Genomic DNA, 23,760 nt, shown 5'->3' on the forward strand with positions numbered 1-23,760 from the left:
CTGTCTGCGGCCACCACACTGCTTCTTCCTGCCTGTTGGGGTGCTCTGCCTCCCTCCCCCTGTGTGCTGCTATCCTCGCTCTGCATGTGTTCCTGCCAGGTTGGGTCAGTTATTATATCATCCACCACCTCGTCTTCCACTTCCACACCCTGGTCCTCCTCCTGACTTTCTGGCAACTGTGTCTCATCATCGTCCACCTCTTGTGACACTTTCCCACCGTCGCCTTCGTGTGACCGTGGCTGCTCACATATTTGGGCATCGCTACACGCGATCTCCTATTGCCCCGCTTCAAGTGGACCGGGCGAGAGGCCTAAATCTATAAATGGAAAAGTGAACAGCTCTTCAGAGTGTCCAAGTGTGGGATCAGTTGTCTCTGGGTACTCGGCATGGTGCGAGGAAGGAGGATCAGGGTGAGGAATATGCGGTCCAGACTCACGGCTACTGAGACTTGACCGTGTGGAAGACAGGGTGGTGGTGGTGGTGGCTAAGTGACTGGAAGCATTATCCGCTATCCAACCAACAACCTTTTGACACTGCTCTGGATTTAATAGTGGTGTGCTGCGGTCCCCTAGAAATTGGAACAGGAAGGTCAGGCGAGAACATGTGGGTGTTTATTGTTGCACAATATCGGCTTGCCCACGGCCTCGGCCTCGGCCTCTGCATGCACCATTACCACCACGTCCAGCTCCCCGTCCCTTGCCATGTGCCTTGCCCATTTTAAATGGAGGACAGTATCTTCCACGCTCACTGCAAATGACTGAGTTTGGAGCGAACTTATATGTGATCCGTGTGACGGAGAAAACAGAGTTTTAAATACCTGGCCTGTAGATAAGTAGTTTGACCAGCAAACTGCTGTGAATTGCTTCACTGACACACTGAAGGGAATTTTTAATGGAGGCCAGAAATTGCAGTATTTTCTGACAACGTATATGTGATCCGTGTGACAGAGAAAACATAATTTTAAATAGCTGGATTTCTAGCGATCTAATATGGAAAGGACCTGGCTGTATTCTGCAGTGCCAACAAGAAAATGGCGCAGAAAAAATGGTGTTCTCTGGATTGCTTTTTAAGCAAATAATGAGGATTAAGATCCAAAGAAAAGTATTTCTGGCCCCTGAGACCTGGGCCTTTGTATAGAAATATCTAACAGCAGCAGAAGGCAGAATTGGAATGGAGCCTCTTGTGCTATATGCACTGCAGTCTGCTATATACTCTGCCTGCCTATACACCCTGCCTGCCTGATATCTCTGCAGATGGATTAGTCCTCAGAAGGACTGTTTGTTGAGATGGATATGTGTAATGTACGGTTTTTCTCCCTACACTACCTAATACACAATCAAATCTCTCCCTGACGCAGCAGCTCCTCTCCCTACACTGTCTGATCCGGAGTGACTGTGACGAACATGGCGGTGCCAGGTCTGATATAGACCTGATGACGCTGTGCGGCCAGCCAATCACTGTAATGCCCACAACCAACATGGCTACGGCATTACAGTGCATGGCAGGCAATCCCTGCATGTTCATTGGCTCTCTAAAGAGCGCCAAACATGCAGGGAGGGGACCCGAGTTCTCGCCCGAGCAACCCGGAAATACTTGGTGAGCACCGAGCATCTCGAGCAGTAAGATTCTCGGGTGAGCACCGAGCAGTGGTGAGCATGCTCGCTCATCACTAATAATGGCCCCACATAGTCCTCCATACAGTATAATGGGCCCACATAGTCCTCCATACAGAATAATGGGCCCCACATTGTCCTCCATATAGTATAATGGGCCCCACATTGTTCTCCATACAGAATAAATGCCCCACATAGTCCTCCATACAGTATAATGGACCCCACATAGTCCTCCATACAGTATAATGGGATCCACTTAGTCCCCTATACAGAATAATGGCACCACATAGTCCTCCATATAGTATAATTGGCCCCACATTGTCCTCCATACAGAATAATGGCCCCATATAGTCCTCCATACAGTATAATAGTCCCACATAGTCCTCCATACAGTATAATTGACCCCAAATAGTCCTCCATACAGTATAATGGGGACCCGAGTTCTCGCCCGAGCAACCCGGAAATACTTGGTGAGCACCGAGCATCTCGAGCAGTAAGATTCTCGGGCGAGCACCGAGCAGTGGTGAGCATGCTCGCTCATCACTAATAATGGCCCCACATAGTCCTCCATACAGTATAATAGTCCCACATAGTCCTCCATACAGTATAATTGACCCCACATAGTCCTCCATACAGTATAATGGACCCCACATAGTCCTTCATACAGTATAATAGTCCCACATAGTCCTCCATACAGTATAATGTACCCCACATAGTCCTCCATACAGTATAATGGCCCCACATAGTCCTCCATACAGAATAATGGGCCCCACATGGTCCTCCAAACAGTATAATGGACCCCACATAGTCCTCCATGCAGTATAATGGGATCCACTTAGTCCCCTATACAGAATAATGGTACCACATAGTCCCCCATACAGCATAATGGGCCCCACATTGTCCTCCATACAGAATAATGGCCCCACATAGTCCTCCATACAGTATAATAGTCCCACATAGTCCTCCATACAGTATAATGGGCCTCACATAGTCCACCATACAGTATAATGGACCCCACATAGTCCTCCATACAGTATAATGAGCCCCATATAGTCCTCCACAAAGAATAATGGCCCCACATAGTCCTCCATACAGTATAATAGTCCCACTAAGTCCTCCATACAGTATAATGAACCGCACATAGTCCTCCATACAGAATAATAGGCCCCACATAGTCCTCAATACAGTATAATGGGCCTCACATAGTCCTCCATACAGTATAATGGGCCCCACATAGTCCTCTATACAGTATAATGGCCCCACATAGTCCTCCATACAGTATAATGGGCCTCACATAGTCCACCATACAGTATAATGGACCCCACATAGTCCTCCATACAGTATAATGAGCCCCATATAGTCCTCCACACAGAATAATGGCCCCACATAGTCCTCCATACAGTATAATAGTCCCACTAAGTCCTCCATACAGTATAATGAAGCGCACATAGTCCTCCATACAGAATAATAGGCCCCACATAGTCCTCAATACAGTATAATGGGCCTCACATAGTCCTCCATACAGTATAATGAGCCCCATATAGTCCTCCATACAGTATAATAGGCCTCACATAGTCCTCCATACAGTATAATGGAATGGGCCTCACATAGTCCTCCATACAGTATAATAGCCCCACATAGTCCTCCATACAGTATAATGAGCCCCATATAGTCCTCCACACAGAATAATGGCCCCACATAGTTCTCTATACGGTATAATGGGTGGGAGGGTTGTCGGCGTCGTTCGCCAAGTATAATCTCCCTGTGGGCCAGAGTTTGACATGTGTGTAATAGAGGAAGCTTTGATTGAAGTCCTGTGCACCGGCCTGGAGTACAGGCAATGCCTTTTTCCTTGGCCCCTCCTACATTGCACTGATTGGCAGTGCAAACAATGCGTCACCTTACCAGAAACTAGTAAAAATGATGCCTGTCATAAAATGCTAAAATGAAAGATAATTTTCACATTTCATGATAAACTGGAGAAGTCCTTTATTACATTACAAGACAGAGAAGAAAATGAATGCAACAATTCAAGAGCTTATCAGAAAAGCAGACCTTTCTGTACAGTTATGATTATGGGGAAAAGGGGGAGGGGGGGATTTTTTTTCCTACTTACCACCAAGTTCCTATAATTAATTCCATTAAAGTTCACAGCGGTCGGCCTATTTTAGCTGCTCTATGGTGATAAAAGAGAACAATAGATTGCACTGAACTGTTCAAGAAGCCTAAATGTTTCAATATTTCAGCATGTTAAGGTATTAAACGCCTATGTGTAAATATATCCCGGTATATATATAGGAGATGGGGTCCAGCTGTTAGCTATGGGAAGGCACGTTATTTAAAGGGTAGTAAATGGTTCAGAATACATCTGTCAGTCTGCTAGTACAAAGGCAGAGTTCTATGTTCTGGCCTTCATGCTTGGCTGAAAGATCAGCAGGTCGAAAGGTAAAAAGTGGCCAGTGTTTGTTCTTAATTTATTCCCACAGCTCCCTTGATTATTCCATTTTTTGTTTTTTTTAAATCAATCATACGGTTCCAGAGATATGGGCCTTTATATTTAGTGCTGACGTTGTGGTTTTTACTAAGGTGGGCATGACTTGCAGGATCCTCAGGGGCGTGTCTTTAGGCTACTCTGCATAATTAGTCTGTGAGCAACACCCCTTTGGCAAAGACCATGAAAAATATCAGTAAGTATAAAGTCCCATATCTCTGGAACCGTATGGCGGATTCTTTTGAAAAAAAGATCAGAGTACTCAGTGGAGCAGCAGGAATAAAATATGTATAGCTATATACACTGTATATAAATGGTTAGAAAGTTTCTCCATAACTAGTGGGATGGGGTCTGACTCTCAGAACCACAGAATCAATTGCTTAAAAGGACTGGAGTGCAGCAAGCCCCATGTCGTCATCATTGTTTACCAAACACAGCGCCACTCTTTTATTAATGGCTATGCCTGGTATTACAACTCAGAAAAAGTAAACTGAGCAGTCATTTTCAAAGTTTGCAACCTACCAAAAAGACCCATGGCTCTTTCAATCAGTCAAAAGTCTGACCCTCACCGATCTGATATTAATGATCTAAAGTAATTTCTGAAGAACTTTTATAAAGAAGACCTGCCTGTCGTCCTGACATATCTGTGTTAGCAAATATTTGTATTCTCCATGCAATGATAATTCCTTAGGAGCTTTTCTATAACTGTTTTTTTCTGCATTTTTTCCTTTAACCCTACTCAAAATGTATAATTAATTAATCTTTTTAGTTTTACAGATTAATTTATAAATACAAATTTGACTCCTAGGTGTTACAAAAAAAAATAAACAATATAAAATTAATAATCGTGCAATGTTCACACTGGCCACTGGGGCTTTTTTTAGACTCTAACTTCCTGCTGTTTCAGGAAACAACACATGTACATAGCCACAATGGTCAAACCCGACCCTTTTCTTTTATACTGAAGTATCTAATGAGCGTGTGAAATGGTCATTGAGAAGGAGGAGCTATGATGTCACCTATTGTGATTGTTGGATCCTGTGTTATCAGTCATTGAGGTGTTATCAGTCATTGTAATCCTGCCTCTGCTGACAACTTTTCGTGAAAGGACAGGAAGTAAGAGTCTAAAATAGCCCCAGTGGCCAGTGTGAAAATTGCAAGAACATTAATTTTATTTTTTTTGTACCACCTAGGAGTTCTATTTTTTATTTTTAATAGTGTATATCTAAAAAATATATATTGCCATTGGCAATTAAAAAAAATGATTTAAACAATAGAAGATCTGCCTGCTGTCCTGACATATCTATGTTAGCAAATATTTTTATTCTCCATGCAATAATAATTCCATAGAAACTTTTTTATAACTGTTTTTTTCTGCAGTTTTTCCTTTAACCCTACTGAAAATGTATTAAAATATTTACTCCTAGGTGTTACAAAAAAAAAAAAAAAGAAGAATCTTGCAATTTTCACACTGGCCACTGGGGCTATTTTAGACTCTTACTTCCTGTCCTTTTAAGAAAAGTTTTCAGCAGGCTCCTTATCATCAGAGGCAGGATTTCAATGACATGTAACACCTCTATACACAGCTGATAACACAGGATCCACCAATTACAATAAGTGACATCATAGCTTCTCCTTCTTAATGACCTTTCTACATGCTCATTAGACACTTCAGTATAAAAGATAGGGTCAGGGTTTGACCATTGTGGTTATGTACATGTGTTCTTTCCTGAAACAACAGGAAGTTAGAATCTAAAAAAGGCCCATAATTGCAAGAGTTCTATTTTTTATTTTTAATAGTGTATGATATCTAAAAAAATATATATTGCAAATTAATTTTTTTTTTAAACAATAGAAGATTTGCCTACTGTCCTGACATATCTATGTTAGCAAATATTTTTATTCTCCATGCAATAATAATTCCATAAAAAAATGTATAACTTTTTTTTCTGCAGTTTCTCCTTTAACCCTACTGAAAATGTATAAAAAACTGACTCCTAGGTGTTATAAAAAAATAAAAAACAAAATTAATAATCTTCACACTGGCCCCACTGGCTATTTTAGACACTTACTTCCTGTCCTTACACCTTTCATAGAAAGTTTTCAGCAGGCTCCTTATCAGCAGAGGCAGGATTACAATGATACCTCTATACACAGCTGATAACACAGGATCCACCAATCACAGTAAATGAAACCATAGCTCCTCCTTCTCAATGACTTTTGCACACGCTCAATAGGTACTTCAGTATAAAAGATAGGGTAGAGGTTTGACCATTGTGGCTATGTACATGTGTTGTTTCCTGAAACAACGGGAAGTTAACGTCTAAAAAAAATCTTACACTGACCCCCAGTGGCCAGTGTGAGAATTGCAAGAGTTTTTTTTAAATTTTTAATAGTTTGTGAAATCTATAAAAATATATATTGCCAATGAAAAAAAATTAAACAATGGGTAATTTTTTCCTTTAACATGCATGCTGCATTGCATGCCTGTGTTACGTGCCCCTATACTAACTCTGGTATTTTTTTATTTCAGTGACTACATTATCAAAGAGAAAACTGTGCTGCTGCAGAAGAAAGACAGTGAAGGATTTGGATTTGTGCTGAGAGGAGCTAAGGGTGAGGTTCTCCTATAATTACTGGGGTCGCCTGTGCCTCCCTGCTCTGCTGGACTGACACTGAACGCATTGCTCTCTGTAGACAAGAGCAGAGGCATATTTTCCTTTAACAAGTACAAACGACCAAGATTAAGCCGATTGAATACAAGATGTGAAAGATCTCATCTGTATTATGGCTCAGAGAATGGGAGCGTAAGGTACGGCTGTAGTCTGCATGGGTGATGATTGAGAGCTCCACTTTGCCCAAATCAATCATGCCAGGCTGCGGCAGTATCGGATGATTGGAGTGATTTTTTTTTTTTCACTCTGAGCTGATTATGGAAAGCACACTTCTCTTTAAAGGCTCTCTATAGAACTCGATTACTGAGTATCAAGATGTGGTCGTAATTTAAAGGGGTTGTCGAACTTTGGTAGCAATTATTTTTTTTCATACTTAAATGCATGTATTTTTGGCTAAAAAACATTTTCATAATTGGGTTTCATTAAACATTTTGCATCGTTTGCCAGCTGCAGAATGAGTTTACTGAGAACCTGTCAGTTAGCTCATTCTGACAGTTCAAAGGGAGGGTTTCTAACTCTTTTGTCAGTCATTTTTTAAGCTCCTATCAGCTGATTTTTGACCACATCAAAGTTGAATGCTGCGGAAAACAAAGATCCTGTAAGAGCTTGCCTGCTGCAAAATAAGTTTAGTGAAAATCTGTCAGTGAGCTCTTTTTGACAGTCCAATGAAAGGATTTCTAACTCTTATGAGTCTTTTTTGAACTCCTCTCAGCTGACTTATGACCACAGACCACATCAAAATTGAATGTGCTGGAAAATAAAGATCCTGTAAATGCAACATGGAGTAAATGTTAAGATCTGCTACAAGCACTAAGGAAAGAATGGAGATCTGTCCCTACAATAGAACTAAGCTAGATCCCTACGATGTAACGGGGAACCTGATCCTGCGATCAGACCCGCTAAAGTCCTCGGCTAGTCTGAATGAAGACCTATAGATGCAAGGGAGGGATCCCTACAAGAACTAGGGACTGGGATAAAGTTGAGCACCTCCTAGCAGAAATTGTAGCAGTAAAAGACAAACACACAACAAAGAACATAAAGGTCCGAAGACCAAGCTAAACAGACTGAGAAAGGTAACTAAGCACCAGGCTAACTTAAGAGTAGAAATTACAATGAAGTCCAGCAAGGCCAGGAGGGCGGAGCAGGATTAAATAGGCAAACAAGGTCATGTGACCAGCAAGAGAGAAAAAACTTAACAGGTGAGTTCTAACAGTACCCCCTCTTCTATGAGGATCCTCCGGATCCCCTAGGCCCAGGCTTATCAGGAAACCTCTTGTGAAACTCTCTGACAAGTCTGGAAGCAGAAACATCATCCGCCCTCACCCATGAGTTATCCTCGGGTTCGAAACCTTTCCAAGCGACGAGATACTGCAAACTCCCTCTATACCGTCTAGAATTTAGGATGCGGGAAATTTCATATTCCCCATCCTCCACCACCGGAGGAACAGTGGCAGAGACGTCTCCATCCGACACATAAGCTCTTTTCAACAGAGAAACATGAAACACCAGATTAATCTTCCAGGAGGTAGGAACCTCCAACCTAACAGCAGATTGGTTAACTACCTGAAGCACCTTAAAGGGCCCTACAAACTTGGGACCCAATTTTTTAGAAGGAATCCTCAACCGCAGATTCTTAGAGGACAACCAAACCATGTCACCAATAGCAAACAAAACCTCTTGCCGTTTCCTATCAAAGTACCTCTTAGATTTTTTGTTAGCCTCCTGAAGATTACCACGTACATCCATCCAAACTCTCTCCAAGTCACTGGAAAAACTCTCCTCCTCAGGCGCAGCCGATACCAATTTGGAGAATGACCCAAAAGACGGATGTCTCCCAGAACAACAAAAAAAAGGCGAACAACCAGCAGAAGAGGACGTATGGTTGTTAAGAGCAAACTCAGCAAGTGGCAGAAACTCAGACCACACCTCCTGATTGTCTGCCACAAAACAACGCAAGAACTGCTCAACATCCTGATTCTTCCTTTCTGTCTGGCCATTAGACTCAGGATGATATCCAGATGAAAACGACAAATGAACTCCCAACCTGTCACAAAAAGCACGCTAAAAACGAGCCACGAACTGAGGTCCCCTATCCGAAACAATGTCAGTAGGAACGCCATGTAGTCTGACAATTTCCTTGACAAAGGCCTTAGCGAGTGTCTTAGCGAAGGGCAGTTTGATGAAAGGAACCAAGTGCAACATCTTGCTAAAACGGTCCACGACCACCCAGATGACTGTGAAACCTTCAGAGGGGGGAAGGTCAGTAATAAAGTCCATAGCCAGATGTGTCCAAGGTGCACTAGGAACCTCCAGAGGGCAAAGCAACCCCCTGCAGGAGTATGTGAAGACTTAGATCTAGCACACATAGTACATTGACACACCCACTTAATGACCTCCTTCTGCCATCCAGGCCACCAAAAACTGCGACCCACAAGTCTCTTGGTCTCAGAAATTCCTGGATGACCTGCCAACCGAGACTCATGACACTCAACAAACAAATCTCTCCTAAAGGTCCTAGGCACAAACAACCTCCCATGGGGAGTGTTAGATGGGGCTTTCTCCTGTGCTTTAAGAATCTCATCTTCCAAAATGGAGTCCAATGCTGCTATCACAACACCTTCTTGTAAAATGCTCCCCTCCTCCTCAGCACCGACCATGGGAGAAAAGCTGCGAGACAAAGCATCAGCTTTAACATTCTTGGTACCGGGGATTAAAGTAACGGAAAAATTAAACCGCGAGAAAAAAAGTGCCCACCTAGCCTGACGGGCATTCAAGCGCTTGGCAGCATCAAGATAGATCAGATTTTTATGATCAGTGAAAACCTGAATGGGAAATTCAGCACCTTCCAAGAGATAACGCCAGTGTTCAAATGCGAGTTTAATAGCCAGCAATTCCCGATTACCAATATCGCAATTAAGTTCAGCCTCAGAAAAAAATTTTGAAAAAAAAGCACAGGGATGTACTCCATCCTTGTTTTTCTGAGACAACACCGCACCGACCCCCACCGAAGAAGCATCAACCTCAACCAAAAACGGCTTAGTCACATCAGGCTGCATAAGGATGGGAGCAGAGCTGAACCTCTCCTTTAGAAACACAAAAGCTTCAATGGCCTCAGTAGTCCACTGAACCGCATTAGCACCTTTCCTGGTGAGATCGGTCAGTGGTTTGACAATAATAGAAAAATTTTTAATGAATTTTCTGTAATAATTGGTGAAATCCAAAAACCTCTGTATCTATTTCAAACCAATAGGCCTAGGCCATTCCTGAACCGCCTGAACCTTCACAGGGTCCATCTCAAAGCCCTCGCTGGAGATAATGTAGCCCAAAAAACTAATTCTCTGTACAGCGAACTCACATTTCTCCAGCTTAGCAAAAAGCGAATTGTCAATTAATAACTGTAATACCTCACGTACGCTCTGCCAATGAGACTGCAGATCCGGTGAATAAATCAAAATGTCATCCAAATACACAACCACATTTTTGCCGATCAAAGGTCTAAGGATGTCATTAATAAGATTCTGAAAAAATGCTGGAGCATTGGTAAGACCAAAAGGCATAACCAGGTTCTCAAAATGACCCACAGGAGTGTTAAAAGCAGTCTTCCATTCATCACCCTCCTTCATACGCAACAAATTGTATGCCCCCCGGAGATCAATTTTAGAGAACCACTTGGCCCCCACTAACTGGTTAAACAAATCAGGAATCAATGGCAGTGGGGAAGGATTGCGTACAGTAATTTTATTAATCTCACGAAAATCCAGACAAGGACGTAAACCGCCGTCCTTTTTTTTAACAAAAAAAAAATCCAACAGCCACAGGAGACTTGGAAGGCCTAATGTGACCGGCGGCCAAGCTTGTCTGTATGTATTCCTCCAAACCCTTTCTCTCAGGAATAGTAAGATTAAATAAATGACTTTTAGGAAGAGTCGCTCCAGGGACAAATTCAATGGTACAATCATAGTCTCTATGGGGAGGCAACATTTGTGACTCCTCCTCAGAAAAAACTCTCCAAAAATCCTGAATAGGTACAGGTAATTCCCCTTTTTCCACCGCAGCAATACGTCCGTTACCACACTTGTCATAACACTTAGGACTGCAGGACTTAATTTCATTGGTAGACCAATCCAGTACAGGATTGTGCAATTTTAACCAGGGTAACCCCAAAATTACTGGAGAAGGCAAATTATTTAATACCACCAAATCCAAATTTTCTTGGTGAATACACTCTTCAAGGGGGAGCCATCAACAGAAACCACAGCAATAGGGGATGACAAAGGTTTGGGTTTTAATTTAAGTTTTTCCAAGAATCCCCCATCAATCACATTCAGAGTAGAACCACAATCCACAAATATCCGAAATTCAATTAATTATTCCTGAGCAGCAGTAGTAGCAGAAAGAAATACCCCCTTAGAATTTAAACAGGCAATACGGGCGTAACTGACCTTTTTTTTTTCTTTGTTCATACGAAGTGCACAGTTCTTAATAAAATGGTCAGATTTCCCGCAATAAAAGCACAAACCTTCAGAAGATCTGCGGTCTTTTTCCTGAGAGAGGGGTGACATCGCCCCAATCTCCATTGGCTCTCCAAAGTCAGTACAGACCCTCTCAAGACTCGGAGCTGTCATGTCAGAGGATTTACTTTCATTAACCCTTGCACGCAGTCTCCTGTCCACCCGTATAGCTAATTGCATAGCCTCCTGCAAGTTTCCAGGTGTGGGATAAGCAATCAGCAAATCCTTAACCCTTTCACCTAGCCCCGCAAGAAACAAACTTTTCAAAGCTGAATCGTTCTACCCCACCTGGGCAGACCACCGACGGAAGTGAGAACAATATTTTTCCACATTACCTGATCCCTGCCTCAAACATCTCAATTCAGTCTCAGCTGATGAGACACGATCAGGATCATCATACAACAAACCCAAAGCAGAAAAAAACTATCCACTGATCTAAAGAATGGATCACTAGGTTGGAGAGAAAAGGCCCATCCCTGAGGTTCTTTGCGCAAAAGTGACATTATGAACCCTATGCGCTGTGATTCATCACCAGAGGATCTGGGTCTCAAACGAAAATACAATAAACAAGCATTTTTAAAGGAATAAAATTCCTCTTGATCACCAAAGAATAAATCAGGCAAACGTACCTTTGGCTCCACAAAATGTGCTCCAGAACAGCTACTCACGTGTTGTTGGAGCTCAGCCACCTCCAGAGAGAGTCCCTGCAGGCGTTGAGCCAAATCCTGAACCGACACCATGATGGAAACTGGAAGTCTTTCCTTAGAGATATTTTTGGGCTGGACTTACTGTTAAGATCTGCTACAAGCACTAAGGAAAGAAAGGAGATCTGTCCCTACAATAGAACTAAGCTAGATCCCTACGATGTAACGGGGAACCTGATCCTGCGATCAGACCCGCTAAAGTCCTCGGCTAGTCTGAACGAAGACCTATAGATGCAAGGGAGGGATCCCTACAAGAACTAGGGACTGGGATAAAGTTGGGCACCTCCTAGCAGAAATTGTAGCAGTAAAAGACAAACACACAACAAAGAACATAAAGGTCCGAAGACCAAGCTAAACTGACTGAGAAAGGTAACTAAGCACCAGGCTAACTTAAGAGTAGAAATTACAATGAAGTCCAGCAAGGCCAGGAGGGCGGAGCAGGATTAAATAGGCAAACAAGGTCATGTGACCAGCAAGATAGAAAAAACCTAACAGGAGAGTTCTAACAGTAAAATTTGCCACCTGCAGAATGAGTTTTAGTGAGAATCTGTCAGTGTTTTTTTGACAGTCTAAAAGGAGAGTTTCTAACTCTTTTCAGTCTTTTTTAACTCCTCTCAGCTGATTTTTGACTGCAGACCACATCAAAGTTGAATGGGCCGGAAAACAAAGATCCTGTAAAAGCAAAATGGTTTAAAGCTCGCCTGCTGCAGAATAAGTTTAGTGAGAATCTGTCAGTGAGCTCTTTTTGACAGTCCAATGAAAGGGTATCTAACTCTTATCAGTCTTTTTTGAACTCCTCTCAGCTGACTTATTACCACAGACCACATCAAAGTTGAATGTGCTGGAAAACAAAGATCCTGTTAAAGCAAAATGGAGCAACATTTGCAGGCTGCAGAATGAGTTTAGTGAGAATCTGTCAGTGATCTTTTTGACAGTCTAATGGGAGAGTTTCTAACTCTTGTCAGTCTTTTTTTTAACTAATCTCAGCTGATGTTTGACCACAGACCACATCAAAGTTGAATGTGCCAAAAAACAAAGATCCTGTAAAAGCAAAACAGTGCAAAATTTGCCTGCTGCAGAATGAGTTTAGTGAGAAACTGTCGGTGAGCTCTTTCTGACATTCTAATGGGAGAGTTTCTAACTGTTTTATCAGTTTTTTTTCTAGTTCCTCTCAGCTGATTTGTTACCATAGACCACATCAAAGTTGAATGTGCTGGGAAACAAAGATCCTGTAAAAGCAAAACGGTGCAAAGTTTTTAATTAAAACCAATTGCAGAAATGATTTTTAGCCCCAAATACATGATTTTAAGTAAAAAAAAAGAGTCCCCACAGGGACTTTAATGCAGGACTCTTTCCGGACACGTATTCCTTACGCCCTAGCATGACCTAACAACCTAGCTGCTTTATATCCTAGAATTTTTTATTGAAGGGATTGACTGTTCTACAAATAAAGGTCCCCTAAGCTTTTACTTTGAAGGGGTCTACCCAAACCCCTAGAATATGACTGGGACTGCTCAATGTAGTTGAGTTCTGAAATTTATTTCATCTAGTAGTCCCAGGGCAGCAGAGCCCTGTTCTTGCTAAGTCCCTTTATCAAAATTACTGGGTGGTCATTATTTACAAGCTCAATAGAAAAGAGCTTGTAAGCACTGAGCATGTTCTGCTGTCCAGCAGTGGTGGTCGGTCTCCAAGGCAGTAAGTTGAAACAAAAGTATTAATATCTCAAAATCGGCTGAAAACTTTAACAAGCAGTAAATTAGAAAATTGCTTGTAATTACAAGCAGTATCCAAAAAAAATATCCATCTATGAAGATGAGGATAACACTTTAAGTAGACAACTGCTGTCTTTGACACTGTTTCTACATATTCTATTTAAATTTAAGTCATCCTCCTCCATGTCAAAGATAGCAGTTGTCTAATTAAAGTGTTATCTCATCTTCGTAGATGGATATTTTTTGGATCGTGCTTGTAAAAACAAGCAATTTTGCAATTTACTGTTTCCTAAAATTTTCAGCCATTCTTGAGATATTAACACTTTTCTATTGTTTACAGCTCGTTGCCTAGGAGACCGACCACCACTGCTTTCTGGCTTGCATGCATTGTTCTGAAGCTAGCCAGGATTAGGAGGTAAACACATGCTCCTATGTTCCTTTCCAGCTTTAAAACAGTGCTTACATGCTCAATGGACAAGAGCTTGTAAGCACTGTTCATATTCTGCTGTCTAGCAGCAGTGGTCGGTCTCCAAGACAATGAGCTGTAAACAAAAGAAAAGTGTTAATATCTCAAGAACGGCTCAAAATTTTAATAAGCTGTAAATTGCAAAAGTGCTTGGTTTCACAATCTCTATCCAACAATAACCACTTATGAAGATGGAAATAACCCTTTAAAATATTAATTTGTCATTGATAATGCCCTATCCTGCAGAGGTACTTATAATTGTCATGTTCCTTTACAGCGCAAACCCCAATTGAAGAGTTTACTCCAACTCCAGCTTTTCCAGCGCTTCAGTACTTAGAAAGTGTGGATGAAGGGGGAGTAGCGTGGAGAGCGGGTCTCAGGATGGGGGACTTTTTAATTGAGGTAATATGATCTTAACCATCTACTCGGCATTGTTAAATGTTTGCAGTTTACTGTTGATGAACACACGTGAAGTAATTATCCCGCTCTACTCCTCCTCGATCATCAAATCTCATCTGGAATATTGTGTCCAATTTCAATAAAGATTGAAAAACTGGAGCAAGTTCAGAGAAGAGTGACCAGGATAGTGAGCAGACTGCAAACTATGTTCTATAAGGAACGGTTAAAAGATCTGGGAATGTTTAGCTTGTAAAAAAGAGGAGACTTAATAGCTGTCTACATAAATCTGAAGGGATGTCACAGTGTTGAGGGATCATCCTTATTCTCATTTGCATATAGAAACATGAGAAGCAATGGGATGAAACTGAAAGGGAGAAGATACAGATTAGATATTAGAAAACAATTTTTGATAGTGAGGGTGATCAATGAGTGGAACAGGCGGCCACGAGAGGTGGAGAGTTCTCCTTCAATGGAAGTCTTCAATCAGAGGCTGGACAGACATATGTCTGAGATGGTTAAGTGAATCCTGCATTGAGCAGGGGATTGGACACGATGACACTGGAGGTCCCTTCCAACTCTAACATTCTAGGATTCTACCAATATAGTTTCCTTGTATGAGTTTTTTAGTATGGTCTTTGCCATTGGCATCTATAAAGAAATTGGGGGCACTATAAAAAAAAAATCTAAATGGACACCAAATGATCATATTTAGGTTTTACCACCTACTAGTATAAAAGAGCTTGGCATTTGCTCCTCATCAAATCCCTTTTTATGACCACTGGGCCAACTTCTCACCACCTTGTTTGCCACCAATAGTTTTTTTTTTTAGAAGGAAAGCCTAAAACTGGCCATTCACATAGACAATCAGTCGAGCATGTGTTCTTGTCCCCCACAATTACGTGTTTGGAAACAATCGTGGGAGCCTCAACTTGGTTGATGTAACAAGTTCTTGGTTGCTACCCATTAGGAAAGGGGGTAGAACCAACCTAACCAGGATTTTCCACCAGCCAAGGACTCCAAGTTCGGGTCTAAAAAAAATCAAGACTTCGATAATGTCACATCTGGGGGCCGTGTCAGAATGGGGTGCCAAGGGTCCACCAGTAACATTGACTTTGGGGTCCCACTGTTCAGTTACCTTCAAATATTATATTACCCTCATTCACAAATTTATATAATAGTACACTGTGTAGTTGGATAAATGAATGATGAGTTGCAATTTCTGTCTACATAGTGAATCAAGTGTATTATGCCTATTCCTGCACAGTGGCCTAGCGGGAGATTTACCTGTTCTCCAGTGGGCCAGTCTGAGCCTGCCTGGGGGCTATTTCTATTATAGCAGTGCATAAAGTGGAAGAGCACTAATGGAGATTCATGCTGTTGGGCTGGAGGTTATCATGTCATAAGTATCTGCAGTAAATCCATAGAATTCCTCTGAAGTCAAATCATATAATAAAGCACCATACAGTCTGGTCTGTGTAAAGGGTATGCACACTTATGCAACCGTTGCTCCAGTGCATTTAAAAAAGAAAACAGGAAGAAATATTGCAACTAGTGCAGATTTAAAATCTCTTACTATTTAATGTATGCAACTCCTATGCATAGCTATGTGTCTCCAACCCTATCCTACATTCATGTGTTCGAAATCATGCATGATGTCACATGGTGGCATGGTCCATCACATGCTATATTGCGCCAAATTTTAAGCTGCGTTTTACAGTGCCAGAAAAAGCGATGAGATTTCAGAAATCTCATGCACACACATTGTTTTTTTTTCCTGACTGAATTGGAGAACTGCTGCGTTTTTGAAAACTGCAGCATGTCCCTTCTTTCAGCGTTTTTTTGCAGCGTTTTTTCACCCATAGAAAGCAATGGGTAAGTGCAAAAATGCAGCAAAAACACAGGTATCAGGTTTTGCTGCGCTTTTAGTGAAAAAAAAACAGGTACAGCAGTATGTGAAACCAATTTTTTTTTGTGATTTTCCCAAGGTTAAACTATAATGTCTTGGTGTCCTCACCTGAGAATGGCAGTTTAGGATTAGTACAATTTTAAATTATAACACTTTAATTAAATTAGTCATGTGTGCAAAGTAAACATTGGCTGACCAAGGTGTGAAATTGAACAATACCTGTGGCCGACCAAGGTGTGAAATTGAATAATACCTGATCAACTCAAAGACTGAGCAAAGTGTGAAAGTAAATGGTGTCCTACAAACCCAATACTCTGCCAATGTGTTAAGTAAACTATTCCGGACCAATTCACCTTCCCCTTCTGTTACATTAGTAATTGTGTATTTTTGCATGAACTCATATGAACTTTTTTGTTTAGAATAGTCACTATTTTTTCAGACATAAAAATCTTTTTCCACTAAATAATTTGATCAAATTGCCCTTTTTTTCCCCTCCAAAAATGGTTTTATGGTTTCACATTTATCTTGCATTGGTGACCTGTGTTCATGCTTCTTGGGTTGAACCAAAGCTGAACTTTGGGGTCCTGAAAAACGCAGCAAAAAAATGCAGCAAAACCTACTTTTTGTAAGCAGCTTCTTTACTACAAAGAGAGCAGGAAAAAGCAGCAAAAAAAGGTGCGGACATAGCGCTATGGCGTGAAATCATCAACAAATGTCCTGCATTACTCCTTGTTCACCTCTTAGCTCAACTTAGTGGTTCCTGGCTCTCTAGGCCAAGTGACCATATCAGTTATTCCTCTCATAAACTGGGAAGTCTGGACTACCCCGGCACAGGGTGCAACCTAAACTCCAAATAGTCTCCTGTCACCATCTCGGGGAAGTCCACAGCCCTAGCTTCAACAGAGAATGATGGTTTACCGCTTGGTCCACATCCAGTCCCTGGCATGCTTAACAGAGGAAATTCTCCTTCACACCTTGCAAACCTTAAGTCAGGTGATTATTTCACTACCTTGTAAATTGACTGTCAGGGTCACAACCTTCTAGCACTATCTACACAATGTGTTAATTGCAAAATGAGTGTAAAAATATCCTCACCCGTCATTGCCAAGTGTTAGCAGTTTTTTTTTAGCTTTGATGTTTTGGATTTCTTGCTGCTACAATGAAATAACCTTTCAGCCAAAGTTATTCCTATGGGCTTTTTATCTATACTTCTGCTGTACATAGTTTCATTTTTTTGTGATCATCAGTGCAAAAAAGCAATATGACTGTATTGGCATAATACACCCTAAAGTATGTAAATTAAAATCTCTATTTATTTTACATGTTTGCTGGAAGCAACTATCTACAGGAGCAAAACAGTCTTTAGTTCTTAGGCTATGTTCACACATTGCATTTTTTGCTGCTTTTTTTAATGCAAATTAAAAGCTGTTTTTTACAGTACCAGCAAAAGCTTTCAAGATTTCAGACATCTCATGCACACACATTGGGTTTTTTCCTGACTAAAATGGAAATCTGCTGCTTTTTTGAAAACTACAGCATTTCAACATTTTTGGAATATTTTTTGCATTTCAACATTTTTGGAATAGTTTTTGCAGCTTTTTTTCACCCATAAAAAGCAATGGGTAAGTGCAAAAATACGTTGCCATCAGTCTTTGTTGCATTTTTAGTGGAAACAAAGCACATACAGCAATATGTGAAACCCTTTTATTTTTGTAATTTTCCCAAGTTTAAACCATAATGTCTTTTTGTTGTCACATGAGAATGGCAGTTAGGATTAGTATAATTTATTTAAATTAGTGATATTTGTGATATTTATCTTATTTAGTTATCTTTTTTATATTCTGTCCAGTCTGTTGCTGTTGTACAGTACAGACCAAAAGTTTGGACACACCTTCTCATTTAAAGATTTTTCTGTATTTTCATGACTTTGAAAATTGTACATTCACACTGAAGGCATCAAAACGATGAATTAACACATGTGGAATTATATACTTAACAAAAAAGTGTGAAACAACTGAAAATATGTCTTGTATTCTTGGTTCTTCAAAGTAGCCACATTTTGCTTTGATGACTGCTTTGCACACTCTTGGCATTCTCTTGATGAGCTTCAAGAGGTAGTCACCGGAAATGGTTTTCACTTCACAGGTGTGCCCTGTCAGGTTTAATAAGTGGGATTTCTTGCCTTATAAATGGGGTTGGGACCATCAGTTGTGTTGTGCAGAAGTCAGGTGGATACACAGCTGATAGTCCTACTGAATAGACTGTTAGAATTTGTATTATGGCAAGAAAAAAGAAGCTAAGTAAAGAAAAACGAGTGGCCATCATTACTTTAAGAAATGAAGGTCAGTCAGTCCGAAAAATTGGGCAAACTTTGAAAGTGTCCTCAAGTACAGTTGCAAAAACCATCAAGCCCTACAAAGAAACTGGCTCACATGAGGACCGCCCCAGGAAAGGAAGACCAAGAGTCACCTCTGCTTCTGAGGATAAGTTTATCCGAGTCACCAGCCTCAGAAATCGCAGGTTAACAGCAGCTCAGATTAGAGACCAGGTCAATGCCACACAGAGTTCTAGCAGCAGACACATCTCTACAACAACTGTTAAGAGGAGACTTTGTGCAGCAGGCCTTCATGGTAAAATAGCTGCTAGGAAACCACTGCTATTGACAGGCAACAAGCAGAAGAGACTTGTTTGGGCTAAAGAACACAAGGAATGGACATTAGACCAGTGTAAATCTGTGCTTTGGTCTGATGAGTCCAAATTTGAGATCTTTGGTTCCAACCACCGTGTCTTTGTGTGACGCAGAAAAGGTGAACGGATGGACTCTACATGCCTGGTTCCCACCGTGAAGCATGGAGGAGGAGGTGTGATGGTGTGGGGGTGATTTGCTGGTGACACTGTTGGGGATTTATTCAAAATTGAAGGCATACTGAACCAGCATAGCTACCCCAGCATCTTGCAGCGGCATGCTATTTTATCCGGTTTGCGTTTAGTTGGACCATCATTTATTTTTCAACAGGACAATGACCCCAAACACACCTCCAGGCTGTGTAAGGGCTATTTGACCAAGAGTGGGAGTGATGGGGTGCTACGCCAGATGACCTGGCCTCCACAGTCACCTGACCTGAACCCAATCGAGATGGTTTGGAGTGACCTGGACCGCAGAGTGAAGGCAAAAGGGCCAACAAGTGCTAAGCATCTCTGGGAACTCCTTCAAGATTGTTGGAAGACCATTTCCGGTGACTACCTCTTGAAGCTCATCAAGAGAATGCCAAGAGTATGCAAAGCAGTCATCAAAGCAAAAGGTGGCTACTTTGAAGAACCTAGAATATAAGACATATTTTCAGTTGTTTCACACTTTTTTGTTAAGTATATAATTCCACATGTGTTAATTCATAGTTTTGATGCCTTCAGTGTGAATGTACAATTTTCAAAGTCATGAAAATACAGAAAAATCTTTAAATGAGAAGGTGTGTCCAAACTTTTGGTCTGTACTGTATATCACACACTGAGTAGAGACTGTTCCGTCATCCAGTGGGTTTGGACTCCACGATGAGTGGCCTTGGATTCCTTTCTGCCATTATTGCCACTTTTTCCGCTGCTCCCATTCCCCCAAGGCACACTGATTACACACAGGAGAAGAGTAACAACCACTCAGCTCTGGGATTTTCCCAAAATGCTTACTCTGAGAAACTAACCTTGAGCCACAGCACCCTCATCTGAACCCTGATTTGTCACTGTAACTCTTCCATTTAAAGAGGACCTGTCACCTGTTTAAAAAATTGAGCTAAATACCTTTTAAAAATCTCCGAACTCCCCTGATTCTGCCACTCTTTTCTGTTTTGCTCTGCATCGCTCCATTGCAGAGATATTTACATTTGTTGCTTTTTCAGAGCAGTATGTGAAATCTCTGTTTGTAGTGCAACTGTCGTTTCTTCAGAGTCTTCCCTGGGAGCGTGCTTTTTCATCCATTCATCCCACATGCTGCCAATCACATCTCGGCATCTGATCTAGCAGTATCAACCTCTAAAGGAATTCCCAGTTGCACTACAAGCAGAGATTTCACATGCTGTGCTCCAAAGCAACAAATGCGAGTATCTTTGTAAAGAAGAGACGCAACGCAAAATGGAAAAGAGCATCAGATTTAGGGGAGCTCAGGGATTTTTCCAAGGTATTTTTTTTTTTTTGAGCAAGGGTCAGGTTTGCTATAATTATGATGTTACTTCTGTCCCTTGCATAAATTCTTAAAAACAATCCATAGGTCATCATAGCATTATGTATTCTGGTGTTGTCACTATATAAGTTTCCTGTAGTTGATATAAGACTATTTTCAAACAATCTTCTTTCCCCTTTCCTTCAGCGGCTGAACTTACCATACTGCCTGTAACACGCATGCTGCTGCACAGGGCACAGTCTATAGCATCTCACATGCATTTTGCTTTACCTTATACCTGCATATATGTCTCTCCTTTTTCCTGCTAATTTGGAATGATATGTATAACTGATAGGAACTTATCCCTATATGTGGGTAGTGGATGATGGGATGTGTAGTTACAAAGGCGAAAACATGCAGTCAGTGATTGCTACAATCAAAGCGATATTGCATGGTGGAGAAATACAAGAAAACTGTTATAATGTGGACTAATTTAGGGTAAGGTTCTGCATTGTATAATGCAATGTATTAATGCTTATGTTTGATTAAGTCACAAATCAACCTGATCTACTTGCTGCAAGTGCCCTTTACGCTTTGTAAGAACTCCACTGAATTCAATGCTATAGGATTTTTTTTTCTTAATAATACAGTAATTTTTCTAGTATTTTTTTATATAGGGACTAGAGGACTATTTTTTTCTCATTTTCAGAGCTTGAAATTCTTTGCATAGTCATAAAACCTCATGATACATTTCTGACTTCACCCACTAGAGGGAGCTTAAGAGCTTACTGTATACTGTATCCACATTAAACCCAATAATAACATAGTATGCATTAGGCTCCACCTAGTGGTGACTAAAGGTAGTTAACATTTTATTATTGATCTCAATAATTATGCTGGGGGGGTTGGAATTTTGTATCAGAAAAAAAGACATTAGACCAATCAAAAATATTAAGAAATTAATATAGACTATTGGCCTTTAATGGTTGTTTATAACCCTGGGTATGATTTTGTTGGAAAAGAAACAGGAGGTACATCTATATTGGTGATTACCAACTCTGAAAATTGCCATTTGAGAACCAATATGGTCACACTTTTTGTTTTTACTCTAAAAGAAATAAATTTACATTTTTTTCAGGTTTTGGTTAGAAATCCTTTTTAGAGTTTACAACATTTAAAAAAAATAAAATAAAATAAAAAAAAATAATTAAATAATTTTAAAAAAATGTAGGCAATACTTAAAAGCCTTTTGTAGTGACAATTTCCACTTGAGGGTTCTGTGTTTACCAGGAAAGTTTCTATTAGATCTTTCAGTCGGAGTTCTAGAAATTGGATGTTTCCTTATTAATGGGAACCATAACCAGATGGCAGCAGATTGCTGCTCATACTGTCAGAGTATTGCTGTCAGAATTGGCATGAAGATGAAGGAGGGAGATTTAAATCCTTCATTTTGAGTCCAGTTTCTTTTTATTATTTTGTATATGAATAAGTTTATTATTCGATTAGTTTTATTTTCCTGTTGGTTCTCCTAAGTCTTATAAAATCCCCCCAAAAAAGACATCAACATAAAAACCATCAAGTTCAGCCTATTATTCTGCAATGTTGATTCAGAGGAAAGCAAAATTCAGTTTTCTTTCTCCTTAGAAGAAAAAATGTTTTTCATGACTCCAAATTTGGAATAAATCCCATGATCTTTAGTGATGTTGTATCATAACTTGTAATATTGTTATATTAAAAAAAATTATCTATCTATTTAACTCTTTCAGTGAATTCACTATACCATCTTCCCTGTCAGATAATTCCATAGTGTCACTGCTCTTACAGTAAAGAATCCTTTTCTATGCTAGTATAAAAACCTTATTTCCTCTAGATGTAGAGAATGGATCTTTGTTTTAGTTACAGCGCTTTGTATAAATACAGTAAAGAATCTCCTTTTATGCTTTCCTCGGACGCCCTTTAGATATAGTCCTGTGTTTAAAATATTTTTTCTCTTACAGTAAAAAACCCTGTTATGTTGATGTAGTAACCTTCTTTCCTCTGGATATAGTGGATGCCCTTTTACTATAGTTGCAGTCGTATGTATAAATATCGCTGCTCTTACAGTAGAAAATCCTGCTATGCTGATGTAGTAACCTTCTTTCCTCTGGATGTAGAGAATGCCTCTTTGACATATTTACTGTCTTGCTCTTACAGTAAAAAATCCCTCTTTTATGTCTATGTAGTACCCTTTTTTTAGATATTGTGGATGCCCTTTTGCTATAGTTGCAGTCGTATGTATAAATATCACTGCTCTTACAGTAGAAAACCCTGCTTTGTTGATGTAGTAACCTTCTTTCCTCTGGATGTAGAGAATGCCTCTTTGACATATTTACTGTCTTTCTCTTACAGTAAAGAATCCCTCTTTTATGTCTATGTAGTATCCTTTTTTTTTTTTAGATATTGTGAATGCCCTTTTACTATAGTTGCAGTCGTAAGTATAAATATCACTGCTCTTACAGTAGAAAACCCTGCTATGTTGATGTAGTAACCTTCTTTCCTCTGGAGGTAGAGAATGCCTCTTTGACATATTTACTGTCTTGCTCTTACAGTAAAAAATCCCTCTTTTATGTCTATGTAGTATCCTTTTTTTTTTAGATATTGTGGATGCCCTTTTGCTATAGTTGCAGTCGTATGTATAAATATCACTGCTCTTACAGTAAAAAACCCTGCTATGTTGATGTAGTAACCTTTTTTCCTCTGGATGTAGAGAATGCCTCTTTGACATATTTACTCCCTTTGCTCTTACAGTAAAGAATCCCTCTTTTATGTGTATGTAGTAGACTTTTTTCTCTAGATATAGAGGATGCCCTTTTGCTACAGTTGCAGTCCTATGTATAAATATCACTGCTCTTACAGGAAAGAATATCCTATGTTGATGTAGAAACCTTCTTTCCTCTAGAGGTAGAGGATGCCTTTTTGTCCTGAGTATAAATATCACTGATCATCTTGACCTGGCACATCTGATTTCGGACTGCCAATCCTTTTGTTCTCCTTGAGATAAGTTGCTGTCGGATAAGTTTGGAAAGTCAGGAGAGATAGCTACAGTATGCACCGAACGATTGGCCCCAAAAAAATCATCCAGGCACCAACAAAT

The 23,760-nt window shown here is 40.4% G+C and overlaps 1 protein-coding gene across 1 annotated transcript in view; it reads left to right on the top strand.

The window, feature by feature from the left end:
* Nucleotides 1–23,760, top strand: part of SHANK1 (SH3 and multiple ankyrin repeat domains 1) — a 619,704-nt gene that overhangs the window by 549,530 nt on the left and 46,414 nt on the right. The window contains exons 15-16 of the mRNA XM_073655995.1: nt 6,638–6,720; nt 14,450–14,574. Coding sequence (XP_073512096.1) covers nt 6,638–6,720; nt 14,450–14,574 — 208 coding nt within the window. The remainder of the gene's footprint in view (nt 1–6,637; nt 6,721–14,449; nt 14,575–23,760) is intronic.

The sequence above is a fragment of the Phyllobates terribilis genome, unplaced genomic scaffold (genome assembly GCF_046119375.1).
Source record: "Phyllobates terribilis strain yellow unplaced genomic scaffold, ASM4611937v1 Scaffold_12__6_contigs__length_324123572, whole genome shotgun sequence".
NCBI classification, from domain to species: domain Eukaryota; kingdom Metazoa; phylum Chordata; class Amphibia; order Anura; family Dendrobatidae; genus Phyllobates; species Phyllobates terribilis.